The sequence below is a fragment of the Balaenoptera ricei genome, chromosome 19, assembly GCF_028023285.1.
Source record: "Balaenoptera ricei isolate mBalRic1 chromosome 19, mBalRic1.hap2, whole genome shotgun sequence".
Classification (NCBI taxonomy): Eukaryota; Metazoa; Chordata; class Mammalia; order Artiodactyla; family Balaenopteridae; genus Balaenoptera; species Balaenoptera ricei.
In genome coordinates this window covers 11,134,319-11,159,027 of record NC_082657.1, presented here as the reverse complement: position 1 = coordinate 11,159,027, position 24,709 = coordinate 11,134,319, and the positions used below count along the sequence as shown (strand labels likewise).

Sequence of the window (24,709 nt, the reverse complement as noted above, 5' to 3'; positions counted from 1 at the left end):
GGTCTTTGTTGCTGCGCGTGGGCTTTCTCTAGTTGCGGTGAGCGGGGGCTACTCTTTGTTGTGGTGTGCGGGCTTCTCATTGAGGTGGCTTCTCTTGTTGCAGAGCACAGGCTCTAGGCGCGCGGGCTTCAGTAGTTGTGGCACGTGGGCTCAGTAGTTGTGGCTCGCGGGCTCTAGAGCGCAGGCTCAGTAGTTGTGGCACACGGGCTTAGTTGCTCCGTGGCATGTGGGATCTTCCTGGACCAGGGCTCGAACCCGTGTCCCCTGCATTGGCAGGCGGATTCTTTTATTTTAAAAAAAAAAAAAAATTTATTTATTTATTTATTTTTGGCTGTGTTGGGTCTTCGTTCCTGTGCGAGGGCTTTCTCTAGCTGCGGCAAGTGGGGGCCACCCTTCATCGCGGTGCGCGGGCCTCTCACCGTCGCGGCCTCTCCTGTTGCGGAGCACAGGCTCCAGACGCGCAGGCTCAGTAATTGTGGCTCACGGGCCTAGTTGCTCCGCGGCATGTGGGATCCTCCCAGACCAGGGCTCGAACCCGTGTCCCCTCCATTGGCAGGCAGATTCTCAACCACTGCGCCACCAGGGAAGCCCCTGGCAAGCGGATTCTTAACCACTGCACCACCAAGGAAGTCCCAGAGTGTGTGTTTTTTTAAAAAGAAAGAGCAAACATCATACTAAAGAACCCACTCAAAAAACAACCCACCCAACAAACATACACAATGCCTGTCACACACAGTGACAGAAATATATGCTGACGTGTCACACGCATAGATGGTCATACATACACATGTATCACACAATCACTGATACACCCCAGACCTGTCACAACCACACAACACATTCACACCCTCGCCCTGTCATGATACACACAAAAACACACTTCCACCACAGTCACAGATTCATCCTGATCCTGTCATACACAAACTGCAATCTCTCTTCTCTCTGGTGTACACACACGTTTAGTCTGTCACACGGCCGCGGAGAAACGCTCCAGCTCCGTCATGGTCACCAGATAAACTCATACAACGTATTTTACATGCAGTCACAGACATACACTGGCCATTTCGAGTGCACAGATGCCCACTTACACACACACACACACACCATTCCATCTGTCACAGGATATCTCAGCCCCGTCATGTGCACAGTCATGCAAATGCAATATCACCTTTCACACAGCGTGACGTATCCTTGGCTCTACCACGCGCACAATGTTCACACGCAACCCCTACACCACGTCTGTCCCTCACCGTCACTGAAGCACACTCCAGCGCTGTCGCATACTTGACTCTCCATCACACGCAGCCTGGAGACACCCTCACCTGTTTTGACGACCCCTCCCCTCTTGTCTGTCACACCATCACCTCCGTCACAGCTCGCGTTCACCTGGAGCGTTTCCCTCCGTCCATCCCCACCGCCGGCTGGGGTCGGAGTTCGCAAAGCCCTCCCCTCCACGCCCCGCAACGATTTCTCTTTCCACCGAACCTGCTCACACGCGCAGCCCAAGAACCACAAGGAAGCTCTAGGGGGACTTCCGAGACCCACGGTTATTGGGGCCCAGTGGCCTGTGGGAAATGTAGTCCAGAGCCAGAAAAGCAAGGGCCCTGGGGCGTCCCCGCCCCGGAGGTTTCTGGGAGTTGTAGTCTGTGCTCGCAGTGCGCAGGCGTCGGCTCGCGCCAGCCTTGTGTGAGTGACGTCTTGGGCGTGGGATTCTAGGGTGAGTCCCCAGGGGTAGTACGTGCCTGACCACGTTTGTGCCTGAACGTGTTTGCGCTCCGGAAGGCCCAGTGTAGGCTGATGGTCCCTGAGGTGCGTCAGCTCCTGGAGCCGCACTGGGGACACAGCAGGTGGTGGGGGTGTGAGTGTGTGTGTGACTCTGTGTTACTGTGACAGTCGTGGGACAGACTGAATGGCTGTAGATGGATGTAGCAGTGTTCCGGAGCCGGTCCCTACGGTCAGATTCTCAGAAAAATTGAGACGTGTTAACACAACCATTACAGTAGTCCCCCAGTATCTGCTGCTGTTTGCTTCCAGGACTCACTGTGGATAGTGCTGAGGATGCCGGAGTCCCTTTTATAAAATGCCATAGTATTTGCATGTGACCTATGCATATCCTTCTCTATATATTAAGTCATCTGTAGATTACTTGTATTAGGTATTACGTACCTAATACCTAATACTATGTAAATAGTTGCTGTCATGCAGGAAATTCAAGTTTTGCTTTTTGGAACTTTTTGGGTTTTTTTTTTTTTTTTTTTTTACTATTTTTGATTAACGGTTGAATCCACGGATGCTGAACCCATGATATGGAGGGCTGATTGTATTTAAAAGTTATGTAGACTTACGATAAATGCATTTAGAAAACTAAGGTAATAAATACCCAACACATCACTTCCTATTATCTATGCTATTGAGATTATGTCAATTGTGTCTGTAGGGCGGAAATAATTATATCGTGGTGTATCACTGTACATCTCTTCCCAACTCCACCTTCAGTGATACCACATTGGCAGCTAGAAACTGGCGGTGACAAGACTGTTTACACCATGGGAATTGGCAGTTACTACAAATGAGGGCCTGATTTATTGTTTTGTTGATCTGGGGATGGGGAAGCTTCCCAAAGTCCTACCTCCTCCTCCTGCAATATCCCTCCAGCGCCATCTTTTGGTTAAGCTTATCATTGTGAGCTGAGGCAATTAATTGATAATGGAAACTTATGACTTACCATGTTTTCACTTAACAAATATCAAAAACAAATGTTGATAGTATACAATATTGTTGAGAATGTGGGGGAATGAGAACGCTCATAGGTAGCTGTTGGTAATGACTACAGTCTTTTTACAGTTGAGTTGGGTAGTATCTATCACAATGTCTGAAAGCAAACCCTTAATCAACCAGCATTTTTACATATAAGATTCTAGCTTACAAAAATGCTGACTTGAAAGAAAAAGATGCGGATACAGTAATGCTTACTGAAGCCATGTCTGTAATAATGAAGAACTGAAATTAACCTCAGTGTTTATCCTTTGAGGAATTGTTAGTCTATGCTGAACAACATGGTAGCTATTTGTGGCTATTTAAAATCATTACAATTAAATAAAATTTTAATATGTAGTTCCTTAGTCAAACTAGTCACATTTCAAATGCTTGTTAGCCAATGTGACTAGTGGACAGTTAGATAATAATTCAACATTAAAAAGAAGGAGTTAAATCTCTATAGCTGACAGAAAATGAAGTAGAGGAATTGTGTTCAAGTGAAAAGGGGAAATAGCAAAACAATATGTATAGCATGATCCCATTTCTATACAAAATAGATGATCTTGGGGCTTCCCTGGTGGCACAGTGGTTGAGAATCCACATGCCAATGCAGGGGACACGGGTTCGATCCCTGGTCCGAGAAGATCCCACATGCCGTGGAGCAACTAAGCCCGTGCGCCACAACTACTGAGCCTGTGCGCTGCAACTACTGAAGCCCATGCACCTAGAGCCCTGCTCTGCAACAAGATAAACCACTGCAATGAGAAGCCCACGCACCTCAATGAAGAGTAGCCCCCACTCACCACAACTGGAGAAAGCCCAAATGCAGCAACGAAGACTCAACACAGCCAAAAATAAATAAATTAAATAAATAAATTAATTTTAAGAAGTCAAAAAAATAGATGATCTTTATACATACATTCAGTGTACAGAAAAATCTGGAAGAACACCTAAAAATGGCAACTCTGGTCACTTCAGTAGAGAAGGAATGAGTAGGGAAAGTCTCTTTTCTGATTTATATACTTTCTGTTGTTTGAATATTTAAAAACTACAACAATTAACTCAATATTGCTAAATCCAAATAAATATTTTTATTACTTATTTTGAAAGATTTTCTGCTGCTTTCTACTCTCTCATAAACTTACTCTTTCTTGAAATACTCAACCACTTTTAACTAAAAGACTTCACTCCTTACTGTTTTATCTCCTCACTGAAAAGCATTAGAAAAAGGAATTGACTAAAAAGTCAGTGAGGAATTGTGACATCAGAAAATGTGAAATCAGTTGGATCAGTTTAAAATTCCAACATAAGTATTTTTGTAAAATGTATTTCTTTTTATTTTGTAGTTACAAAAACAATGTCTGTTTATTACACAAAAAGAGATAATAAAACAAGTAAAATTACAGAAAAAAATACCCGTTATTCCACTGAGCCAGGCACCAACAATGTCATCACTTTGCAGTACAGATTCCCAGATCATATGTGATGCACATTGGACAGGCTTGCCCCCATCATTCAAACATTTCGTACTGCAGTACTTTATTAGGCAACATATCATTGTTTGGGTGCTAAAATTGTACCAACGAATTCCTTAATGTCGGACATTTAAGTTGTTCCTGCTTTGCCTCATAACCACTTCCAGAGGACAGAGATGAAGACTACATTGAAATAAAGAAATAAAAGACCTGAAAAATGGTGCTCTGAATTACCATTTCTTAAAAACCTGGACCAAATCCATTATTTTTAAAAATCATTCAAAGCAAGTTTATTTAGAGATAACCAAGCAAACTTTTCTTTCTGCTTAAGAGAATATGTTAATGGCATAGAAGTCAAAAAGCCTGATAGCAAAAAATACTCTAGTGAACAAACCAACAATTAAAATCACTTAGAATTTGATCAAGTAAAAGAGTATTGGTTAAAACTGTAACTGAACTAAAAGCACAATTATCCATTTACCTAAGAACAATTTATTAATCTAAAGATGACACAAAGCTTTCTGACAAGATGCTTGGATGGCAATTCAACATCATCTAATAAATGGAGATTGCCGAGTCCCAAAGGAAGAAAAAGCTGGTTGGAAACTGCCATGTATGTAGGGAACAGGTTGAACACTATTAGATACAAAGTCCAGGGGTCTGAAGCTGCTGGACTCATAACCTAGAGGTTGACGGTCATAGGAGAGATATTTCAAAGGGTGGCAGGTGATGGACGCAGAGTTCAGTGGTCGATACCCACAAGAGATGACGTTCTGCAGCTTGCAGCCATAAGTCAGGTGTTTCTGGGGGAGGCAACTACTGGACATATAGTTCTGAGGTCTATTATAGATTGACGGTTGACAGAACTGGAGGGATGAGAACTGATGGGGAAACAACCAGTTGCTCTTCAGGGCCTGGAGACACAGTAAGTAGTGGAAGGGTAGCCCGAAATTTCATAGGTTTTGGGCACACAGCTGGATGGTTGGTAGCTGGAAGGTTTACCACATGTCTCTGGGAAGTTGACCAGAAGCCAAGTTCTGTTTGGGTTGGGCAAAGAAGAGCATCACCACAGTTCACACCAGTAGAGTAGAGAGTAGTGGATGAGGTCAAATAAATTATTTTGACAAGACTATGTTATGGAATGATTTCCCCAGAGATAGCTCCAGGATTCACCCAGCGGTGCCCATCTTTAGAAGCAGTCCCAGAGGGCTTCCCTGGTGGCTCAGTGGTTAAGAATCCGCCTGCCAATACAGGGGACACAGGTTCAAGCCCTAGTCTGGGAAGATCCCACATGCCGTGGAGCAACTAAGCATGTGCGCCACAACTACTGAGCCTGCGCTCTAGAGCCCACGAGCCACAACTACTGAGCCCGTGTACCACAACTACTGAAGCCCGCACACCTAGAGCCCGTGCTTCACAACAAGAGAAGCCACCGCAATGAGAAGACCATGCACCGCAACGAAGAGTAGCCCCTGCTCGCTGCAACTAGAGAAAGCCCGTGCACAGCAATGAAGACCCAACGCAGCCAAAAATAAATAAATAAAATAAAAAAAAATAAATTAGAAGCAGTCCCAGAGGAACCAGTGCACGAGGAGTGATGGGTGGGTACAGTAGCTCCAGGGAACATCAATCCATCCAGGCCTCCTGCAACACAAGGATCCCAGTCCAAACTTCTATCCAATATGGCAGCTTCCTCAGTCTTTTTTTCTGGGTCGGGAATGCTAGCATATAGAGGGGATGTATGGACAATTGTATACCTGAGAGAAAGTGTTTTTGATATATAGAAAACCACCCCAAAACGTAATGACTTAAAACAACAAGTCTTGGGAATTCCCTGGCAGTCCAGTGGTTAGGACTCTGTGCTTTCACTGCCGAGGGTGCGGGTTCAATCCCTGGTTGGGGAACTAAGATCCTGCAAGCCACGGGGCGTGGCCAATAACAACAACAAAACAAGTCTTTGTGACTTCTCATGATTTTGTAAGTTGGCTGATGGTTCTTCTGGTCTGGATCAGCTTGGCCGGGTTTGGATGATCTAGGATGGCTTCTCTCACCTCCCCAGCAGTTGTTAGAATGATTGGTGTAGAGAGGTGCCTTAGCTGATATCACTCATCTCTACTCAATGAGATACCACTTCACACCCACTAGGATAGCTATAATAATAATAATAAAAAGACACAGTAATAACTGTTAAAATGTGGAGAACTTGAAACCCTCATACACTGCTTATAGGAATGTAAAATGGTGCAGTCACTGTGGAAAACAGTCTGGTAGTTCCTCAAAAGAGTTACTATGTGATCCAACAATCCCACTCCTAAGTATATACCCAAAAGAAATGAAAACATATGTCCACATAAAAACTGGTACACGAATTTCATAGCAGTATTATTGATAATAGCCAAAAAGTGGAAACATCAAAATGTCCACCAACCAAAGAATGAATTAAAAATATGATATATCTGTACAATGGAATATTATTTGTCAGTAAAAAGGAACAAAATGGGCTTCCCTGGTGGCGCAGTGGTTGAGAGTCTGCCTGCCAATGCAGGGGACGCGGGTTCGAGCCCTGGTCTGGGAGGATCCCACATGCCGCAGAGCGGCTGGGCCCGTGAGCCACAATTGCTGAGCCTGCGCGTCTGGAGCCTGTGCTCCGCAACAAGAGAGGCCGTGATAGTGAGAGGCCCGTGCACCGCGATGAAGAGTGGCCCCCGCTTGCCGCAACTAGAGAAAACCCTCTCACAGAAACGAAGACCCAACACAGCCATAAATGAATAAAAAAAAAAAAAAAAGACATGAAACACTAAAAAGAGTACGTCTTTAAAAAAAAAAAAAGGAACAAAATACTGATGCATATTGTAACATGAACAAACCTGGAAAACATTATGCTAAGTAAAAGAAGCCAGTTGCAAAAAGCCACATGTTGTATGATTTTATTTATATGACATGTTCAGAGTAGGCAAATCTATAGAGACAGAACATAAATTAGTGGTTGCCTAGGACTTAAGGTGGGTGGGGTGTGGCCGGAAATGGGGAGTGACCGCTAATGGGTGCAGGGTTTCTTTTTTTTTTTTTTAATATTTATTTATTGATTTACTTGTCTGCGCCAGGTCTTAGCTGCGGCAGACGGGATCTTCGTTGCAGCGTGCGGGCTCTTTAGTTGCTTTAGTTGTGGCATGTGGGATCTAGTTCCCTGACCAGGGATGGAACCTGGGCCCCTTGCATTGGAAGCGTGGAGTCTTAACCACTGGACCACCAGGGAAGTCCCAGGGTTTCTTTTTGAGGTGATGAAACTGTTACCAAATTGATTGTGGTGATGACTGCACGACGCTGCAGGTAGTCTAAAAACTATTGAATTGTACACTTGATGGGTGAATTGTATGTGAATGATATCTCGATAGTTACAGAAAAATCATCGTGTGTGTTAACCAGTTAACCTTCTGGATAAATAAGGTAACATCCATTCCTCACATGAAACAAATAGTTCACAATATTTATAACTTAAAAATAGGTGCTCAGAGTACTTATCTAAACACAGATTTTTTTTAAATTAATTAACTTATTTATTTTTGGCTGCGTTGGGTCTTTGTTGCTGCGCGGGCCTTCTCTAGCTGTGGCGAGCGGAGTCTACTCTTCGTTGCAGTGTGCGGGCTTCTCATTGCGGTGGTTTCTCCTGTTGCGGAACACAGGCTCTAGGCATGCGGTTTTAGTAGTTGTGGCTCGTGGGCTCTAGAGCGCAGGCTCAGTAGTTGTGGTGCACAGGCTTAGTTGCTCTGCAGCATGTGGGATCTTCCCGGACCAGGGCTTGAACCCATGTCCTCTGCATTGGCAGGTGGATTCTTAACCACTGTGTCACCAGGGGAAGTACCTATACCAACATTTAAGACAAGCATCTCTTTTATCCAGTAATCTATTTCTAGAAATATTTTTCATGAAAATTACTGAAACAGTGAAAAATGCATAAAATATTCTCTATAGGAATATTTACATTAGTTAAAATTGCAAAAAATCTAAAGATAAAGCAAAAATTTACAGATAAATTAAGTGTGATAGTCCATAAAATAAATAACCAAGGAGTCATTAAACTGATAATGTGGAATTACCCTGCCCAATATGGAAGGATATGCATAAGATATTAAGAAATGAAAAATACAGGTTACATGAGAGTGTGCAAGGTATGACTATAAGTTTTGAAAAAAAAGATACACAGGATAATCATTGAAGATTTAAGTATTTTAAAAGTTATATTCTAATACTAAACTCTGGCTAATTTTAACACATCAATAATCATCTTTCAACTCAGTTTCCTCACCGTTAAATAGAATAATAACTCCTATAATCAAGAGTTTTTAATAGAATAGTGATCAAGCCCTGAGACACTGAAACACAATCCTCTCAGGTCAAATCCTTGTCTCACCATTTTAATAGCTGGGAGACCATGGGAAAGTTTTTAAAAATTTGTGTATGCTTCATTTATTTTCATTGGTATAATCCTGTAGAATAATATTATCACATGCAGGTGTTTTTTTTTTTTGCTTGAATTAAATAATTCATACTAATTATGTGTCAATAGATCTGACACACGGTAAGCACTCATCTAAATTTCTTAACTACCTACTGTATAGCACAGAGAACTATATTCAATATTCTATGATAAACCATAATGGAAAAGAATATTGAAAAAAGAATGTGTATATGAATAACTGAATCTCTTTGCTGTACAGCAGAAATTAACACATTAGAAATCAACTGTACTTCATTTTTTTTTTTTTTAATTTTGAGTTGATTTTTTAAAAACATTATTTATTTATTTATTTATTTTTGTCTGTGTTGGGTCTTCGTTTCTGTGCGAGGGCTTTTCTTTCTAGTTGCGGCAAGCGGGGGCCACTCTTCATCGCGGTGCACAGGCCTCTCACTATCGCGGCCTCTCTTGTTGCAGAGCACAAGCTCCAGACGCACAGGCTCAGTAGTTGTGGCTCATGGGCCTAGTTGCTCTGCGGCATGTGGGATCTTCCCAGACCAGGGCTCGAACCCGTGTCCCCTGCATTGGCAGGCAGATTCTCAACCACTGCGCCACCAAGGAAGCCCTGTACTTCAGTTTTTTAAAATCTAAATAAATAAAAATAAAAATAGAGCAAAAAAAAAGTTCAAAACTCAATGAAAAGGGAGTTCCCTGGTGGTCCAGTGGTTAGGACTCCGTGCTTTCACTGCTGAGGACCCAGGTTTGGTCCCTGGTCAGGGAACTAAGATCCCACAAGTCACATGACATAGCCAAAAAACCCCAAAAGAAAACAAAACAAAACAAAACAAAAAACTGAATGAAAAAAAATTTCTTAGACTAGTCATGATTCACCCCCCAGACTGTTGGATCAAAACTGCGATTCTGTCATCAAAGAAGGAGATGGCTGCTGGGGGGGACACCACCAGTGACTGCCACATTGGGCAAAATATCCTTCACATGTAAAGGAAAAAGAAAGATAATCTTAGACATGCAGGAGCTCTGCTATCGTGCCAACCACCTAAACTGTCTGAGGGAACTCTTCAGGGAGGGGATCCAGCCAAATGACACTTACGTCAGAACTAAGCTTTCATGGAAGGGGAGATGAGGCGCCCACCCAGCAGTGGTGTCCCCCACACCTCTGACCTTTCAGTTCCTCTCAAAATCTCGAAACCCTTCCCCTCTCAAAGCCTTTGCAATGCCAGCAATTCTCTTCTCCCCGTCTTTGCCTGAAACACTCATTCTCATCTTTCAAACAGCAGCTTAATTATTAATTTCTCTTAACAGGCCTTCCCTACACTCATATATAAATCATGATCACCCATCACTGGTTCTCAAAAATCCTTTCCTTTTTGTTCTTACAGATCATCACAATGTGTAATTTTATGTTTTTTATATTCTGATTATTCTATGTCTGTGTTCTTTGGTCAAATAAAATGTCCATTAGGGCAAGCATTTTGATCCTTTGATTATTCATTGATAGCAGGGGTCAAACAACTATGGTGCCAGGCCAAATCTGGCCCACCACCTGTTTTGTACAACTAATGAGCTAAGAATAAAAGTGGTTATCCCATTTTTAAATGCTTGAAAAAAAGAGAGATAAACAGTGTTTACGGACAGCTGAAAATTATAAGATTCGAATTCACTGTCCATAGATAAAGTGTGATGGAAACACAGCTCCTATGGATTGTTTAGACCTTGTCTATGGCTGCTGTCCCACTGCAAGGGCAGAGTTGAGTAGTTGCAACAGAGACCCTGTCTAGAATACTTACTATCTGGCCTTTTACAGGAAAAGTGTGCCAACTTCTGCTCTATGGTCAGTACAGAGACAAATGCCTTGCAGATCGTGGAATCTGTTGGTCCAAATTCAGTGTATTGCTTGGACATCAGGCATTAACCTCAACAGCTGGACTTTTATTTTTAGTAAAAAAAAAAATTTTATTGGCATATAGTTGATTTACAATTGGACTTTTATAATTTTTTAAATTTTATTTAATTAATTAATTAATTTGGTTGCACCAGGTCTTAGTTGCGGCACACGGGCTCCTCAGTTGTGGCATGCAAACTCTTAGTTGCGGCATGCATGTGGGATCTAGTTCCCCAACCAGGGATTGAACCCGGGCCCCCTGCATTGGGAGCATGGAATCCCAACCACTGCACCACCAGGGAAGTCCCACAACTGGACTTGTAAAAGCAATCACTTTCTCCCAACAATGGGCAAACAAGAGGCTCCAATAGGCAAAGGGGATTCCTGGCTGCTAAAAAGTCAAGTTAGCCTCACTGACTGCTCAGGCAGTGAACCTAGACCAGCTCAGTTGGAGGGCTGAGGGGAGTAGATTGTGGAGTCAGATGCGGAGACAAGCAATGGTAGATGAAAATGTCAGCATGGGGACTTCCCTGGTGGCGCAGTGGTTGGGAATCGGCCTGCCAATGCAGGGGACACGGGTTCAAGCCCTGGTCCGGGAAGATCCCACATGCTGTGGAGCAACTAAGCCCGTGCACCACAACTACTGAGCCTGCGCTCTAGAGCCTGCGAGCCACAACTACTGAGCCTGCGTGCCACAACTACTGAAGCCCGCGTGCCTAGAGCCTGTGCTCTGCAACAAAGAGAAGCCACCACAATGAGAAGGCCGCCCACCGCAACAAAGAGTAGCCCCCGCTCACTGCAGCTAGAGAAAGCCCGTGCACAGCAATGAACACCCAATGCAGCCAAAAAATAAATAAATTAATTAAAAAAAAGAAAATATCAGCATGGGGACCTGGGAGTTTGTCGTTGATTCTGTCCCTGCACAGATTCTGCACTCAAGTCATGCAAGTTCCCTCTGCTCCACCCTCAGGACATGTCTGTTTCCTCATATCATGGGAAAGTTTCTCTGCAAGTTACGCTGGTCTCTCTGGATTTTTCTCATCAAGTGTTAGTGATTGCTCATGTCATTATTATTATTTTTTTAACCGAGACCAACAGTTTCTCAGAGATATTATCATTCCCCTGGCAGACAATGTCATCGCCACCAGTGACATTCTCAAGATTGCACTGGTGGGAAATGAGATCATGGCTTCTCTAACCTGTAACTCGGGGTCAGGTGCTTCCTCACACCCTCAGACATGACCCCTGGCGGTGACAGGCTCGCCATGCAGGTATCAGAGGTCTGCTCGGTGAGTATGTTTTTCTTGTTTCTCCTTTTTGAAGATGTCTCCAAAAGTGACTTTCGGTGCTGGAACTTGATCTTGGCATCCTAACATGCTTTCTTACTTGGGAAGAGGTGGTGTGCCATATTAAATCTGAAGATTACAGAGAAATCTATGACCCTCATGAGGGCTCTAATGGCTCTTGCATTTTTACTGTATTTAGCGTTATCCTCTTTCTCTTCCTTTCTTTTTTGTTTTTGGCTTTCTGAGACCTCTTATCCATCCTTTCTTGCTATTAGACTTTCCAGAATTCTCCTTTCCTTCCAACCTTTTAAAAATTTTCTTTAAAACTGGGGACCATAGTACCACCATTGTAGGAATATTATGAGGAATAAATACAATTATATAGATGTCTGGCTTTGACATAGAAAATGTGGGTTCATTTTTTCTTGTTTTCTCTGGGGTCAAGATCGGCTTTAGAAAAATATTTATAAAGAGCTATCCCTTTGGGCGGTGTGAGGAAAGGCATAAACCCTTTTCTTTTCAGGTTCTTCTTAGACCACAGGAAAGAGATGTAATTGTTGACTCTGAGTCTTTTAAGGAGAGATGGAGTCCTGAATTTATTTCCCAGAACCAATCATGGATATAAAGCCACCCATGGACCACATCATCAGCACTGAGCCTGAGTCATAAAATGGCCCATGGCATTAGGACAGGAAACCCCGAAGTTGGGGCTCTAATGACCCCACCCTGCCCTTGATGCTGGAGAGGAAATGAAACACGCCAGGGCAGGGAACAGCAAAGAGCCCATTGAATGTGGGGTTATTATTATTATTATTTTTTTGGCTTAAACAAAGTGGATCTATTATCACACAAAACAAGTCCAGAAGGTAGGGAGGCTACATGCCTCGTTAATTCAGTGGGTCCATGATGTTATCAGGCAGGACCCAGAGTTTTTGAATCTTTGTGTTCTGTCATTCTCAATATATGGATCTTGTTCTTCACCTGGTTTCCCTGCAGTACCTCAAACTCTCACAATATCAAGGTGAAATAAAAAAAAAAAAAAAAAGAAAAACAAAAACCAAACAGACTTCTCTTTTTAAGGTTTTTATAACACTTTATTTATTTATTTTCCTGCATTTGACTTACTTTTTATTGGAGTATAGTTGATTTATAATGTGGTAGTTTCAGGTGTACAGCAAAGTGAATCAGTTATACATACACATATATCCACTCTTTTTAAGATTCGAACGTGGGGTTATGTTTAACATTCGTTGTTGGTACCTGCAGGGACCACATGAAGATTACCACCTTGCTTCTCCCCAGCTGGCTGAAGGCCAATGCCTAAAGAAGGGAAAACTTAAATTGATTACCTGCTTTACCTCAGGGTTGCCTTTTCTGTCTGAGTATCTGATTTCCTGCTTGAACTCGCTTCTTCTTTCTTGCCCCTATATGTAGTGCTGTTGTTTGACAAAGGAAAGCTGGCTCCAAAATATCTGGATGTCTGTATTCTTATTCCACATTTTTAGTTCTCATTCTCTCATGCCTAGTTTTCTCTCTCCACACTGTACTTGTTTCTAATGACTTGTGTTTATTCACCATAACACATGGGACTCTGTGGGTTTATCACAGGGTCTGCCCTGGTGTTCATGACTGCACTCCTCGAAGGCCGACTGAAATGGGGGAATCCTTTAAACCTGGCTGGTGCACCCATCCCCCAACTGCTGTGCGTGTTGGCTGCTAAAGCCTCCCACCTGTACATCTCTCAGAAGCTCTGCCCTTAGTTAAAGGGCAGCCTGACCTACAAGGCTGTCACCTGAATGGCTAGACATCAATGACTGATACCCAGCCTATGGTCTCAGCGAGGGACTAACTCTGTGCTGCAGTCTGTGCACCAGGGCCCCCTGTGGGATCAGGCTTCCTTAGCCCCCCTCCCTCCCTCCTCTCTCCTGAGAGTTCTCCCTCAATAAAGCACCTTGACAGTTTCCCCATCACAGGCTCTGCTCCAGGGAACCTGACCAAAAAGCCGATTGTCCTATTTCATAATGAACATGAGGCTCAGCTTAAGGCCATAAGACCCCAAATCGGAGCGGTTAAGAATTGATATTCCTGTTATCAAAGACATCTCTGAGATAAGAGTGTGGGGTCCCTTCAGCATCATGTGCTTGGAGCTGGAAACAGGAAATGGCGTGGAGGCCTTCCCATGTGCCATTATTCCTGGACATTTGGAAATTCATAAATGTGATCCCCATTGAAAATGACACCAGGCCTCCCTCCCTCCCAACCTCCCTCCCTCCCCTCCTTCCTCCCTTCCTTCCGCTCTTCCTTCCTTCTTTCCTTCCTTCTTCTCTCTCTCCCTGCCTCCCTTCCTTCCTTTTTTTTTTTTACCATAACGTGGTAAAAATGGACTTTAAGGTGATATTGCTAATCTATGATCCCCTCTCCCTTCAAATATCACAGCTCCTTCCTCAGAATTACAAAGGGCATGTATATACACACCCACAAAGAAAAGTGAGGTGTCTGCTGACTTCTGAGATTCTGGAGTGAGAATTTGTAGATAAGATGCTGTTTAATTCTTCCTTTTCTGAGAAAGCTATGTGCTTAGCTGTAATGTAGAGGTTGAGAGTAGGAGATATGGAGACACCATGCTTGGATTCAAAGGTTCCTACATTACTGTCGCATAATTTTAGGTAATTTATTAAATTTTTCTCATCTGTAATGGGTGATGATAATAACATATTTTTATTTTTATTTATTTTGGCCCCAACGCACGGCTTGTGGGATCTTATTTACCTGGCCAGGGATCAAACCCAGGCCCCCTGGGCTTCCCTGGTGGTGCAGTGGTTAAGAATCCACCTGCCAATTCAGGGGACACGGCTTCGAGCCCTGGTCCGGAAAGATCCCACATGCCATGGAGCAACTAAGTCCATCAGCCACAACTACTGAGCTTGCGCTCTAGAGCCCATGAGCCAGAACTACTGAGCCCGTGTGCCACAACTACTGAAGCCCACGCACCTAGAGCCCATGCTCTGCAACAAGAGAAGCCACCACAGTGAGAAGCCCGTGTACCGCAATGAAGAGTAGCCCCTGCTCGCTGCAACTAGAGAAAGCCCGCGTGCAGCAATGAAGACCCAATGCAGCCAAAAATAATAATAATAATTAATTTAATTAATTAAAAAAACCAAAACAAACACACAAAAAAACCAGGCCCTCTGCAGTGGAAGCAAGCGCGGAGTCTTAACCACTGGACCACCAGGGAAGTCCCAACATCTCTTATTTTGAAAGACAAATTAGTAAGTTAAAATACGTAAAGTACTATACTTAGAACATTGCTTTCCTCCCTGATTTTATGTATTTGACACACATGGTTGAGCCAGTGATACCTCCCCCACCCCCTGACTGCCAGAGTTTATGCTTAGCATGAACAAATAATTTATTTTCCAAACCAGGACCATTTAGAGTGAAAAGGCATTCTAAATCAAACTCCACGGGGTACATTTTTGCCTTTCTTCATTCAATATTTCTATTGAGTTTCTACTGAATATGCCTTATCCTCCTCAGTGAGAACACTGGCTGCCAACATCCACACATTTATTCATTTTTCTCAGTGCAGCAAAACATAGTTTCAGAAGTGCTTCACCCACACTACCACAGAAAACAAACCTACTAGAAAGAGTTCTGGATTTGTTTGCAGTTAGTTCGCTGTTCTCTTCCACCGTCTACCTCACCCAAGACTGAGGGTATATATTCAAATATTGTCTTCTTAGTTTTCTTTTCTTTTTGTTCTTTCTTCATTGCGGTTATGGCAGTCATTGAAGTACAACTGGGTTCATCTGTTTCAGTTTTAGTTTTTTAACCCTTCCCATCCTTGTTGATTTTATTTTATTCTTGGAAAATTAACATGGTTCAAAAAATCAAAAGTATATAAAATTTTATTATTACAGAAGTGTCACTCCCTCCTTTAACTCTTTTAGCCTGTGAGCATCTGTTTTCCATTCCTGATTGGGAAGCTCTCTTGTGGAAAGGTCATAACAAGGCTCTAGCTTGTGCCCTTGTTGAGTGTAAGCAGAGGAGAGGGGAAGGGCTGTAAACTGGAAAGCCCCAAGCTCCACGGAACCATTATGGATCACCTATTTATTGCCAATTCCCTGGCCAGGGACTCCACTTTATTTTTATTTTATTTTATTTTATTTATTGACTCCACTTTAAATACTAAAGAAGCAGAACTTGGTGGGGAGATTTCTTTTATCATCTGCCACCCTGGGGTTTGGTGGAGAAAAAGAGGAGTGAGTATCTGGGGAGAGTTGGTAATCCTACATCTGTTTTCATCATTTTCTCAACTCAGCAAGGCTTTTAATTTTCCTGGATCACTCCCTCCAAAATCATGTCACCTGGGATATTATTATCTAATGCTGTGGATATTGGGCCAATAAATATCCTCTAAATACAGCACAGGAGAGCAACAAGTGTAGAATATCAAAGGTCTCACTCCAAAATTATCATCTTTCTTCTGCACCCATCAACACATTTCTTTTTTTAAAAAAAGGATTTATTTATTTATTTATATTTATTTTTGGCTGCGTTGGGTCTTCGTTGCTGTGTGCAGGTTTTCTCTAGTTGTGGCGAGTGGGGGCTACTCTTTTTTTTTTTAAAACATCTTTATTGGAGTATAATTGCTTTACAATGGTGTGTTAGTTTCTGCTTTATAACAAAGTGAATCAGTTATACATATACATATGTTCCCATATCTCTTCCCTCTTGTGTCTTCCTCCCTCCCACCCTCCCTATCCCACCCCTCTAGGTGGTCACAAAGCACCAAGCTGATCTCCCTGTGCTATGCGGCTGCTTCCCACTAGCTATCTATTCTACATTTGGTAGTGTATATATGTCCATGCCACTCTCTCACCCTGTCACGTCTTACCCCTCCCCCTCCCCATATCCTCAAGTCCATTCTCTAGTAGGTCTGTGTCTTTATTCCCGTCTTGCCACTAGGTTCTTCATGACCTTTTTTTTTTCCCTTAGATTCCATATATATGTGTTAGCATAATGTATTTGTTTTTCTCTTTCTGACTTACTTCACTCTGTATGACAGACTCTAACTCCATCCACCTCACTACAAATACCTCCATTTCATTTCTTTTTATGGCTGAGTAATATTCCATTGTATATATGTGCCACATCTTCTTTATTCATTCATCCGATGATGGACACTTAGGTTGCTTCCATGTCCTGGCTATTGTAAATAGAGCTGCAATGAACATTTTGGTACGTGACTCTTTTTGAATTATGTTTTTCTCAGGGTATATGCCCAGTAGTGGGATTGCTGGGTCGTATGGTAGTTCTATTTCTAGTTTTTTAAGGAACCTCCATACTGTTCTCCATAGTGGCTGTATCAATTTACATTCCCACCAACAGTGCAAGAGTGTTCCCTTTTCTCCACACCCTCTCCAGCATTTATTGTTTCTAGATTTTTTGATGATGGCCATTCTGACTGGTGTGAGATGATATCTCATTGTAGTTTTGATTTGCATTTCTCTAATGATTAATGATGTTGAGCATTCTTTCATGTGTCTGTTGGCAATCTGTATATCGTCTTTGGAGAAATGTCTGTTTAGGTCTTCTGCCCATTTTTGGATTGGGTTGTTTGTTTTTTTTGTTATTGAGCTGCGTGAGCTGCTTGTAAATCTTGGAGATTAATCCTTTGTCAGTTGCTTCATTTGCAAATATTTTCTCCCATTCTGAGGGTTGTCTTTTTGTCTTGTTTATGGTTTCCTTTGCTGTGCAAAAGCTTTTAAGTTTCATTAGGTCCCATTTATTTATTTGTGTTTTTATTTCCATTTCTCTAGGAGCTGGGTCAAAAAGGATCTTGCTGTGATTTATGTCATAGAGTGTTCTGCCTATGGGGGCTACTCTTCATTGCGGTGCACGGGCTTCTCATCACCGCGGCTTCTCTTGTTGCGGAGCACGGGCTCTAGGCGTGCGGGCTTCAGTAGTTGCGGCTTGCGGGCTCTAGAGCACAGGCTCAGTAGTTGTGGCGCACGGGCTCAGTTGCTCCGCGGCATGTGGGATCTTCCTGGACCAGGGCTTGAACCCGTGTCCCCTGGCAGGGCGGATTCTTAACCACGGTGCCACCAGGGAAGTCACAACACATGTTTCTTAAGCTTGTGAACATAATGTCCTCTTATAATGTTTAAAGTCAATTTATGTCTATAGTAGTATTCTTTTGCCATTATAAAGTTGTTCATTTTTTCCCTTTTGTCGTGACCATATTTACCAATATGTCTCATTTACATCTTTTCTATTTTTATTAAGTATAGTTACTTTTATTACTATTTCATTAATTTATTCTTTTATCTTCAATCCTATGTTCCTTCTTTCTTTTTTTAATTAATTAATTAAGTAATTAATTTTTGGCTGCGTTGGGTCTTCGTTGCTGCGCGCGGGCTTTCTCTAGTTGCGGCGAGCGGGGGTTACTCTTCTTTGCAGTGGCGGGCGTCTCATTGCAGAGGCTTCTCTTGTTGCAGAGTGCGGGCTCTAGGCGCGCGGGCTGCAGTAGTTGTGGCACGTGGGCTCAGTAGTTGTGGCTCATGGGCTCTAGAGCGCAGGCTTAGTAGTTGTGGCACCCACGCTTAGTTGCTTGGTGGCATGTGGGATCTTCCCGGACCAGGGCTCGAACCCGTGTCCCCTGCACTGGCAGGCGGATTCTTAACCACTGCACCACCAGGGAAGTTCAATGCTATGTTCCTTCTATTGTCCTAAGCAAAATCTAGCAAAATGCATAGGTTAATTTTAAAATGTTTTTTTTCACAGTTTAAAATTATTCCCTCAAACCTATCAAATCAGGCAGGCTGATTATGTTATTCAAATTCTCTATATTTTATTTATTTTTGGAACTGAGTGACATTTTCAGGTAGGTATCTGTTAAATTCCATCTTGTGCCCTTCTATTTTCTAAAGCTTTTTATTATAGAGAGGAAATTGTCGATTCAAAATCCTACAGGTTTAAGCCATTAACGTGAATAAATAAAGCTGGTTTCATGGAGACTACGATGAATTAGAGGATGCCTGCCCAGTCAATAGAGTTGACATTACCTAGCTCCATTAACCATTTTTCATGGGAAAACACTGGCCGTGACCATAGCGTTTTCTAATTTTAATTATTTTTATTTTTTAAAATTTATTTATTTATTTATTTTTAAATTTCTTGACCGTGCTGCACGGCATGTGGTGGATCTTAGTTCCCCAACCGGGGATCGAACCCACACCCCTTGCATTGGAAGTGCAGAGTTTTAACCACTGGGCAGCCAGGGAAGTCTGCATTTTCTAATTTTTAAAGAGAAACAAAAACAATCTAGATTGTTTAAAAGCTGGCATTTAATCTAAAATTTTTAAACAACAGAGTGGGAAAAAGAAGAGAAATATTGGGGCCATAACTGCCCATTTTCTGCCATTGTGTAGCTTATGTTTAGACAAACATCACATCCACATACCCTACATAAAATGCTAGCAAATCATATACAACTTGGAAAAGAACTAGTTTATTCTTTCAGGATAGTTTGAATCAATATGTGTGTACCCAATAACCTGAAGTAGGATTTTACAAATATGAATCAAGGTGAAATTTGTTAATACCGTATTTGCCACACTGAGGAAAATAATACATATCTTCTTTTTCCCTCTAGATCATCTGGCTTTGAATAAAATAAACTGCTGGGCGTTGACATTATGGCTTCTGGTGAGTTGGTAATGAGGATTCTCCTCCTCTTCCAGACTGGAGTTGGGCTCCTAAGGAATTCCTCACTCCTTTATGTTTATATGTTGACTTTGTTCACTAAACACACTCAGAGGCCCACAGATCTAATTTTGAACCAATTGACCTTAGCCAACTTCCTGGTCCTTTTCTCTAGGGGAATTCCTCAGACACTGGATGCTTTTGATTTGAAATATTTCCTGGGAGAAGTTGAGAGTAAGGTTAGCTTTTTTTTTTTTTTTAATAGTAATCTTTTATTTATTTATTTTTATATTTATTTTTGGCTGTGTTGGGTCTTCGTTTCTGTGTGAGGGCTTTCTATAGTTGGCGGCAAGCGGGGGCCACTCTTCATCGCGGTGCGCGGGCCTCTTCACTATCGCGGCCTCTCGTTGCGGAGCACAGGCTCCAGACGCGCAGGCTCAGTAAATTGTGGCTCACGGGCCTAGTTGCTCCGCGGCATGTGGGATCTTCCCAGACCAGGGCTCGAACCCATGTCCCCTGCATTAGCAGGCAGATTCTCAACCACTGCGCCACCAGGGAAGCCCAAGGTTAGCTTTTATACTCACAGAGTGGCCCGGGGGTTTCCCTCTGCACCACCTGCCTCTTGAGCGGCTTCCAGGCTATCACAATCAGCCCTAGTAATTCCAGGTGTGCAAAACTCAAACTTAAAGCTCCTACATTCGTTCAACCTGCCTATTCCCTCTGTTGGATTCTTCATCTCCTGATAAATATTGTTGTGCGGATGAAATTGACTCACCCAGGGAATGCTATAAACATGACAGAAAAGTATTTTGGATTGTGTTCTTCAAAAAGACCTGATTCGTTTTTGACCTCACTCTATGCATTCCTGTTATCCTTTCTTGATATTTTGTGTTTGGTACCCATGGGTTGGGCCAGTGGTTCCATAGTGCTCTTCCTGCAAAGACATAAGCAGAGAGTCCGGTATACTTACCACACCAGCCTCTCTCCCAGAGCCTCCCCAGAGACTTCTGCCACTCATACTGTCCTACTTCTGGTGGGCTCATTTGTTTCCTTTTATTCTCTCTCCTCCATCTTATCGCTTTATATGATGTGCTTTGTCAACCCAAGCTTGCAGCTAGTGAACATCAGTGCATTCCTGGTTGCTTGTTTTCCAGCTTTCAATCCCTTTGTGCTCATCAGCCATGATACTCAAATCCTCAGAACCTACTTTTGTTACTTGTGGTAAAACAAAAATCTCCACATAGTCCTTTTACAAATATCTACCGTTCATTCAACAATTTTTCAGCACTCAATATTTGACAACTGAGTTTAACTGTAGACTCATCTAAAATGTATTATTTTTCAATGTGAGATTTGTGATTTAATTTTCTATATGCATTTGTTATTTTCTTTTTGAATATTGTCTTTCAGTGCAGCAAATATGATTTTTCCTCTCTGCAGAAAAAGGGCCTACTTATATCAACACTTGCCATTACCCTAATGAAATGGCAGGGGGCTATTAATAACCCTAGTGGAAGACCCACTTGATACTATTCCTGCCCTACCACGCATGATTTGATTTAGCTTTTTAAGGCCTCATCCTAAAAATGGATCAGCTAAGGTCCAACAGGCACTTGAAGAAACATTCTACCCTGAAACAAAAAGACAAACAGATAGGAAAAAAAAGTAACTTGGAGGGAAAAGCATATTAAAGAAGTAGAATAAAATTTTACAATTTGTAAGTAATATTGTTGGTGAGATATGAAACTCTACTGCATGCATAAGGCAAGGGTAGGATGCTATCAAAATGAATGACAGAAGACTAAAAAGACCTATTAGGAATTAGAAACATGACAGAAGAGATAAAGTATTCAGTAGAGCAGTTGGAAAATAATATGGAGGAACCTCTAGGAATTTGGAAGAAGGGATAAGAACATTAGAAACATTAGAAAAGTAGCAAAACTTTCCTGGAGGTGAATATCTTAATAATAGATACCCCAAGAAGAAAGAAATATAAACATGGAGAGGACAAAATAGCAAAGAATTTATACAAGATAATTGGTCAGAGCTGAAACACATCTATTTACAGACTGAAAGGGCCCATTTGTCTAATGGGAAATGCATTAAAATAAGCCCATGTCTAAATTTTGGAATACTGGGGAGAAAGAACAGATTCCTGATGATTCCAGAAAGCAAACAAGGGGTAATATCCAAAGGGAGAAAAATCAAAATGTTTTCAAATTTCTAAAAAGTACTGTGGAACACTATAAGGCAAATGGAGTGATACCACCAAACTTCTGATATAATGTTTTCCAGAATAAAAAAATGACCCTCCTCAGAAAGAGCATGGGTACATGAAGGAAAACCTGTGTGTGAATCCTAATATTTATGTAGCAGTTCCACATTACATGTTGTAAAGGAATATCAGGCCACAACATAATGAGGGAAATGCAAACATGTTTATTATGACATTATAATTTCTATCTAAGTCATCATTCTTTCACATAGCATAAATTTATTCCCTGACACTTTGAGGGTAAGCTCATCTCACTCAGTGTTTCATCAGGCACGTTGGTGCCTCTGTTTGCAGGGTGGAGTTTAAGTCCAATCTGTTGTGTATATTCCCACTGCTTTGTAGAGAGGAAGTTTCACATTATAAAATCCCCTCTTCCCTCTGCAAAACTAGGCAATCTGAACTAGTCTGGAGGAGCACAAAATCCTTCAAAAATGTTTGCTAACTTGCATCTAAAATCTGATTTTGAATCTCCAAAATAGAGAGTTTTGGTTTTGTTTCCTTCTTTCTCCTTTCTAGATCACAGGGTGATAAATGCCTCTTGGCCTAATGTTGGAATGGGGGAGGATCACTGAATAACAGAAAAAGCAGGAGGGAAAACCTACATTGATTAATATATCAAAACATAAGCCTAAGGGACTTCGCCGGTGGTCCAGTGGCTAAGACTCTGCACTCCCAATGCAGGGGGCCCCGGTTTGATCCCTGGTCAGGGAACTAGATCTCACATGCCGCAACTAAGAATTCGCATGCTGCAACTAAAAAAGATCCCACATGCTGCAACTAAGACCGGCACAGCCAAATAAATAAATATTTAAAAAAACAAAACAAAACAACATAAGCCTAAGATACATGGGAGTAATCAATCATTGTTATGAAGAAAGTGGAGATACCTATGCAAAATGTAAAGAAATATGGCGGGGGGGGGGAATGTCTTCATTGAGGAGGAAGAGGCAAGAGTATTGTGAAAGTAGGGGGAGTGCTAGGATTATTGAGGAGCAATGAATCCAAAAAATATTTTAAGGAAGTAACGAGTGATCTAAACGTTCATAGGTTGCACATTACAGAAGGCAGGATGAAATCCTAAAACACAAAGTAACTGACTTCTTTTCCTCTTTGGGTATGGACTATTAACAATACTGAGTGAAGCAGGCACATTGTGTTAAAATTATCATCTGTTTATCAATCATATACATTAAACTTTCTGTCCCAATTCAATTTTTAGAAATATAACTATTGGGCTTCCCTGGTGGCGCAGTGGTTGAGAGTCTGCCTGCCAATGCAGGGGACACGGGTTTGAGCCCTGGCCTGGGAAGATCCCACATGCCGCAGAGCGGCTGGGCCCGTGAGCCACAATTACTGAGCCTGCGCATCTGGAGCCTGTGCTCCGCAACAAAAGAGGCCGTGATAGTGAGAGGCCCGTGCACCACGATGAAGAGAGGCCCCCGCTTGCCACAACTAGAGAACGCCCTCGCACAGAAACGAAGACCCAACACAGCCAGAAATAAATAAATAAATAATTAATTAAAAAAATATATAACTATTGCCATTCAGGCATTTTTTTTTTGATATTTACAAATAATTATCAAGTCAAACCTCTCAGTATTTTAGTGTTTTTATCTTTGGTGTTATGCTTAGAAAATCCATGCCTATATCAGAATTTAAGTTATATTTACCTGATTTTCACTGAGTCATTTAATTATTCCATGCATCGTTAATGTGTGTGTGCGCACGTGTGTGTGTATGTATATAAAATAAAATTGGTATATAATTACTCCCACACACATTCTGTTAGTCCATTTACCTATCTCTGTTTATTGAATAAACCATCTTTCTCCTACTATATTAAATAATGTACTTCCCAGATATTAGTTTTCCATTATATTTGGGCCTTTCACTGAACGATTTATTTTGATCCTTTGATAGATCTATTAATTTGTTAACCTCTTCAGCTCTATTCTGGTTACCTTTTGTATGGTATATCTTTTTCTGTCCTCTTAATTTCAACCTATTTGTGTCTTCTTTGCAGCAGTGTTGAATGATAAAGAAGTAGACTGGCCTTTGTGCCTGGTTCCTGGGAGGGAGACTCCAAATCCTTGGAATTTCCTGAGTAATAAGAATGTCTTTGTTATTCATAAGCCCCTTAGATCACACTGGAGTTTATGCTAATAAGGTGATTCACATGGAACCCCTCAATAGCTTCAGAATAGGGGCTGGTCATGCTGGAAAGACCAACTGTGTGATTACAGGGTTGGGGATTTGAACCATGCGATATCGGTTCTACCTTGGTGGGGGTAGGGAGGCTACAGATCAAATTCAATCACATGGCCAATAATTAAAGCTAATACAACTCAACAACAACAAAAAACCTAAACAATCCAATTTAAAAACCTAAACAATCCAATTTAAACAATCAATTTAAAAAGAGGAGCTGAATAGACATTTTTCCAAAGAAGACATACAGATGGCCAACAGGCACATGAAAAGATGTTCAACATCACTAATTATTAGGGAAATGCAAATGAAAACCACAATGAGACATCATCTCTCACCTGTTAGAAAGGCTATTATCAAAAAGACAAGAAATAAGTGTTGGAGAAAAGGGAACCCTCCTACACTGTTGGTGGGAATGTAAATTGGTGCAGCCACTTTGGAAAAAAGGATGGAGATTCCTCAAAAAATTAAGAATAGAGCTACCATGTGATCCAGCTATTCCACTTCTGGGTATTTATCCAAAGAACATAAAAACACTAATTCAAGATGATATATGCACCCCTATGTTCATCTTAGTATTATTATTAATAGCCAAGATATGGCAACACCTAAGTGCCCATCAACAGATGAATGGATAAAGAA

The 24,709-nt window shown here is 41.8% G+C and overlaps 1 protein-coding gene and 1 pseudogene across 1 annotated transcript; both read right to left on the bottom strand.

The window, feature by feature from the left end:
- Nucleotides 1-24,709, bottom strand: part of LOC132353967 (carcinoembryonic antigen-related cell adhesion molecule 1-like) — a 902,477-nt pseudogene that overhangs the window by 422,340 nt on the left and 455,428 nt on the right.
- On the bottom strand, nt 4,784-10,611 carry LOC132353843 (keratin-associated protein 25-1). Its single transcript, XM_059905343.1, has 2 exons — nt 10,549-10,611; nt 4,784-5,146 (listed from the first exon to the last, which is right to left on the bottom strand). Exons 1-2 carry the CDS (start codon nt 10,609-10,611, stop codon nt 4,784-4,786), a joined length of 426 nt encoding a protein of 141 aa, XP_059761326.1.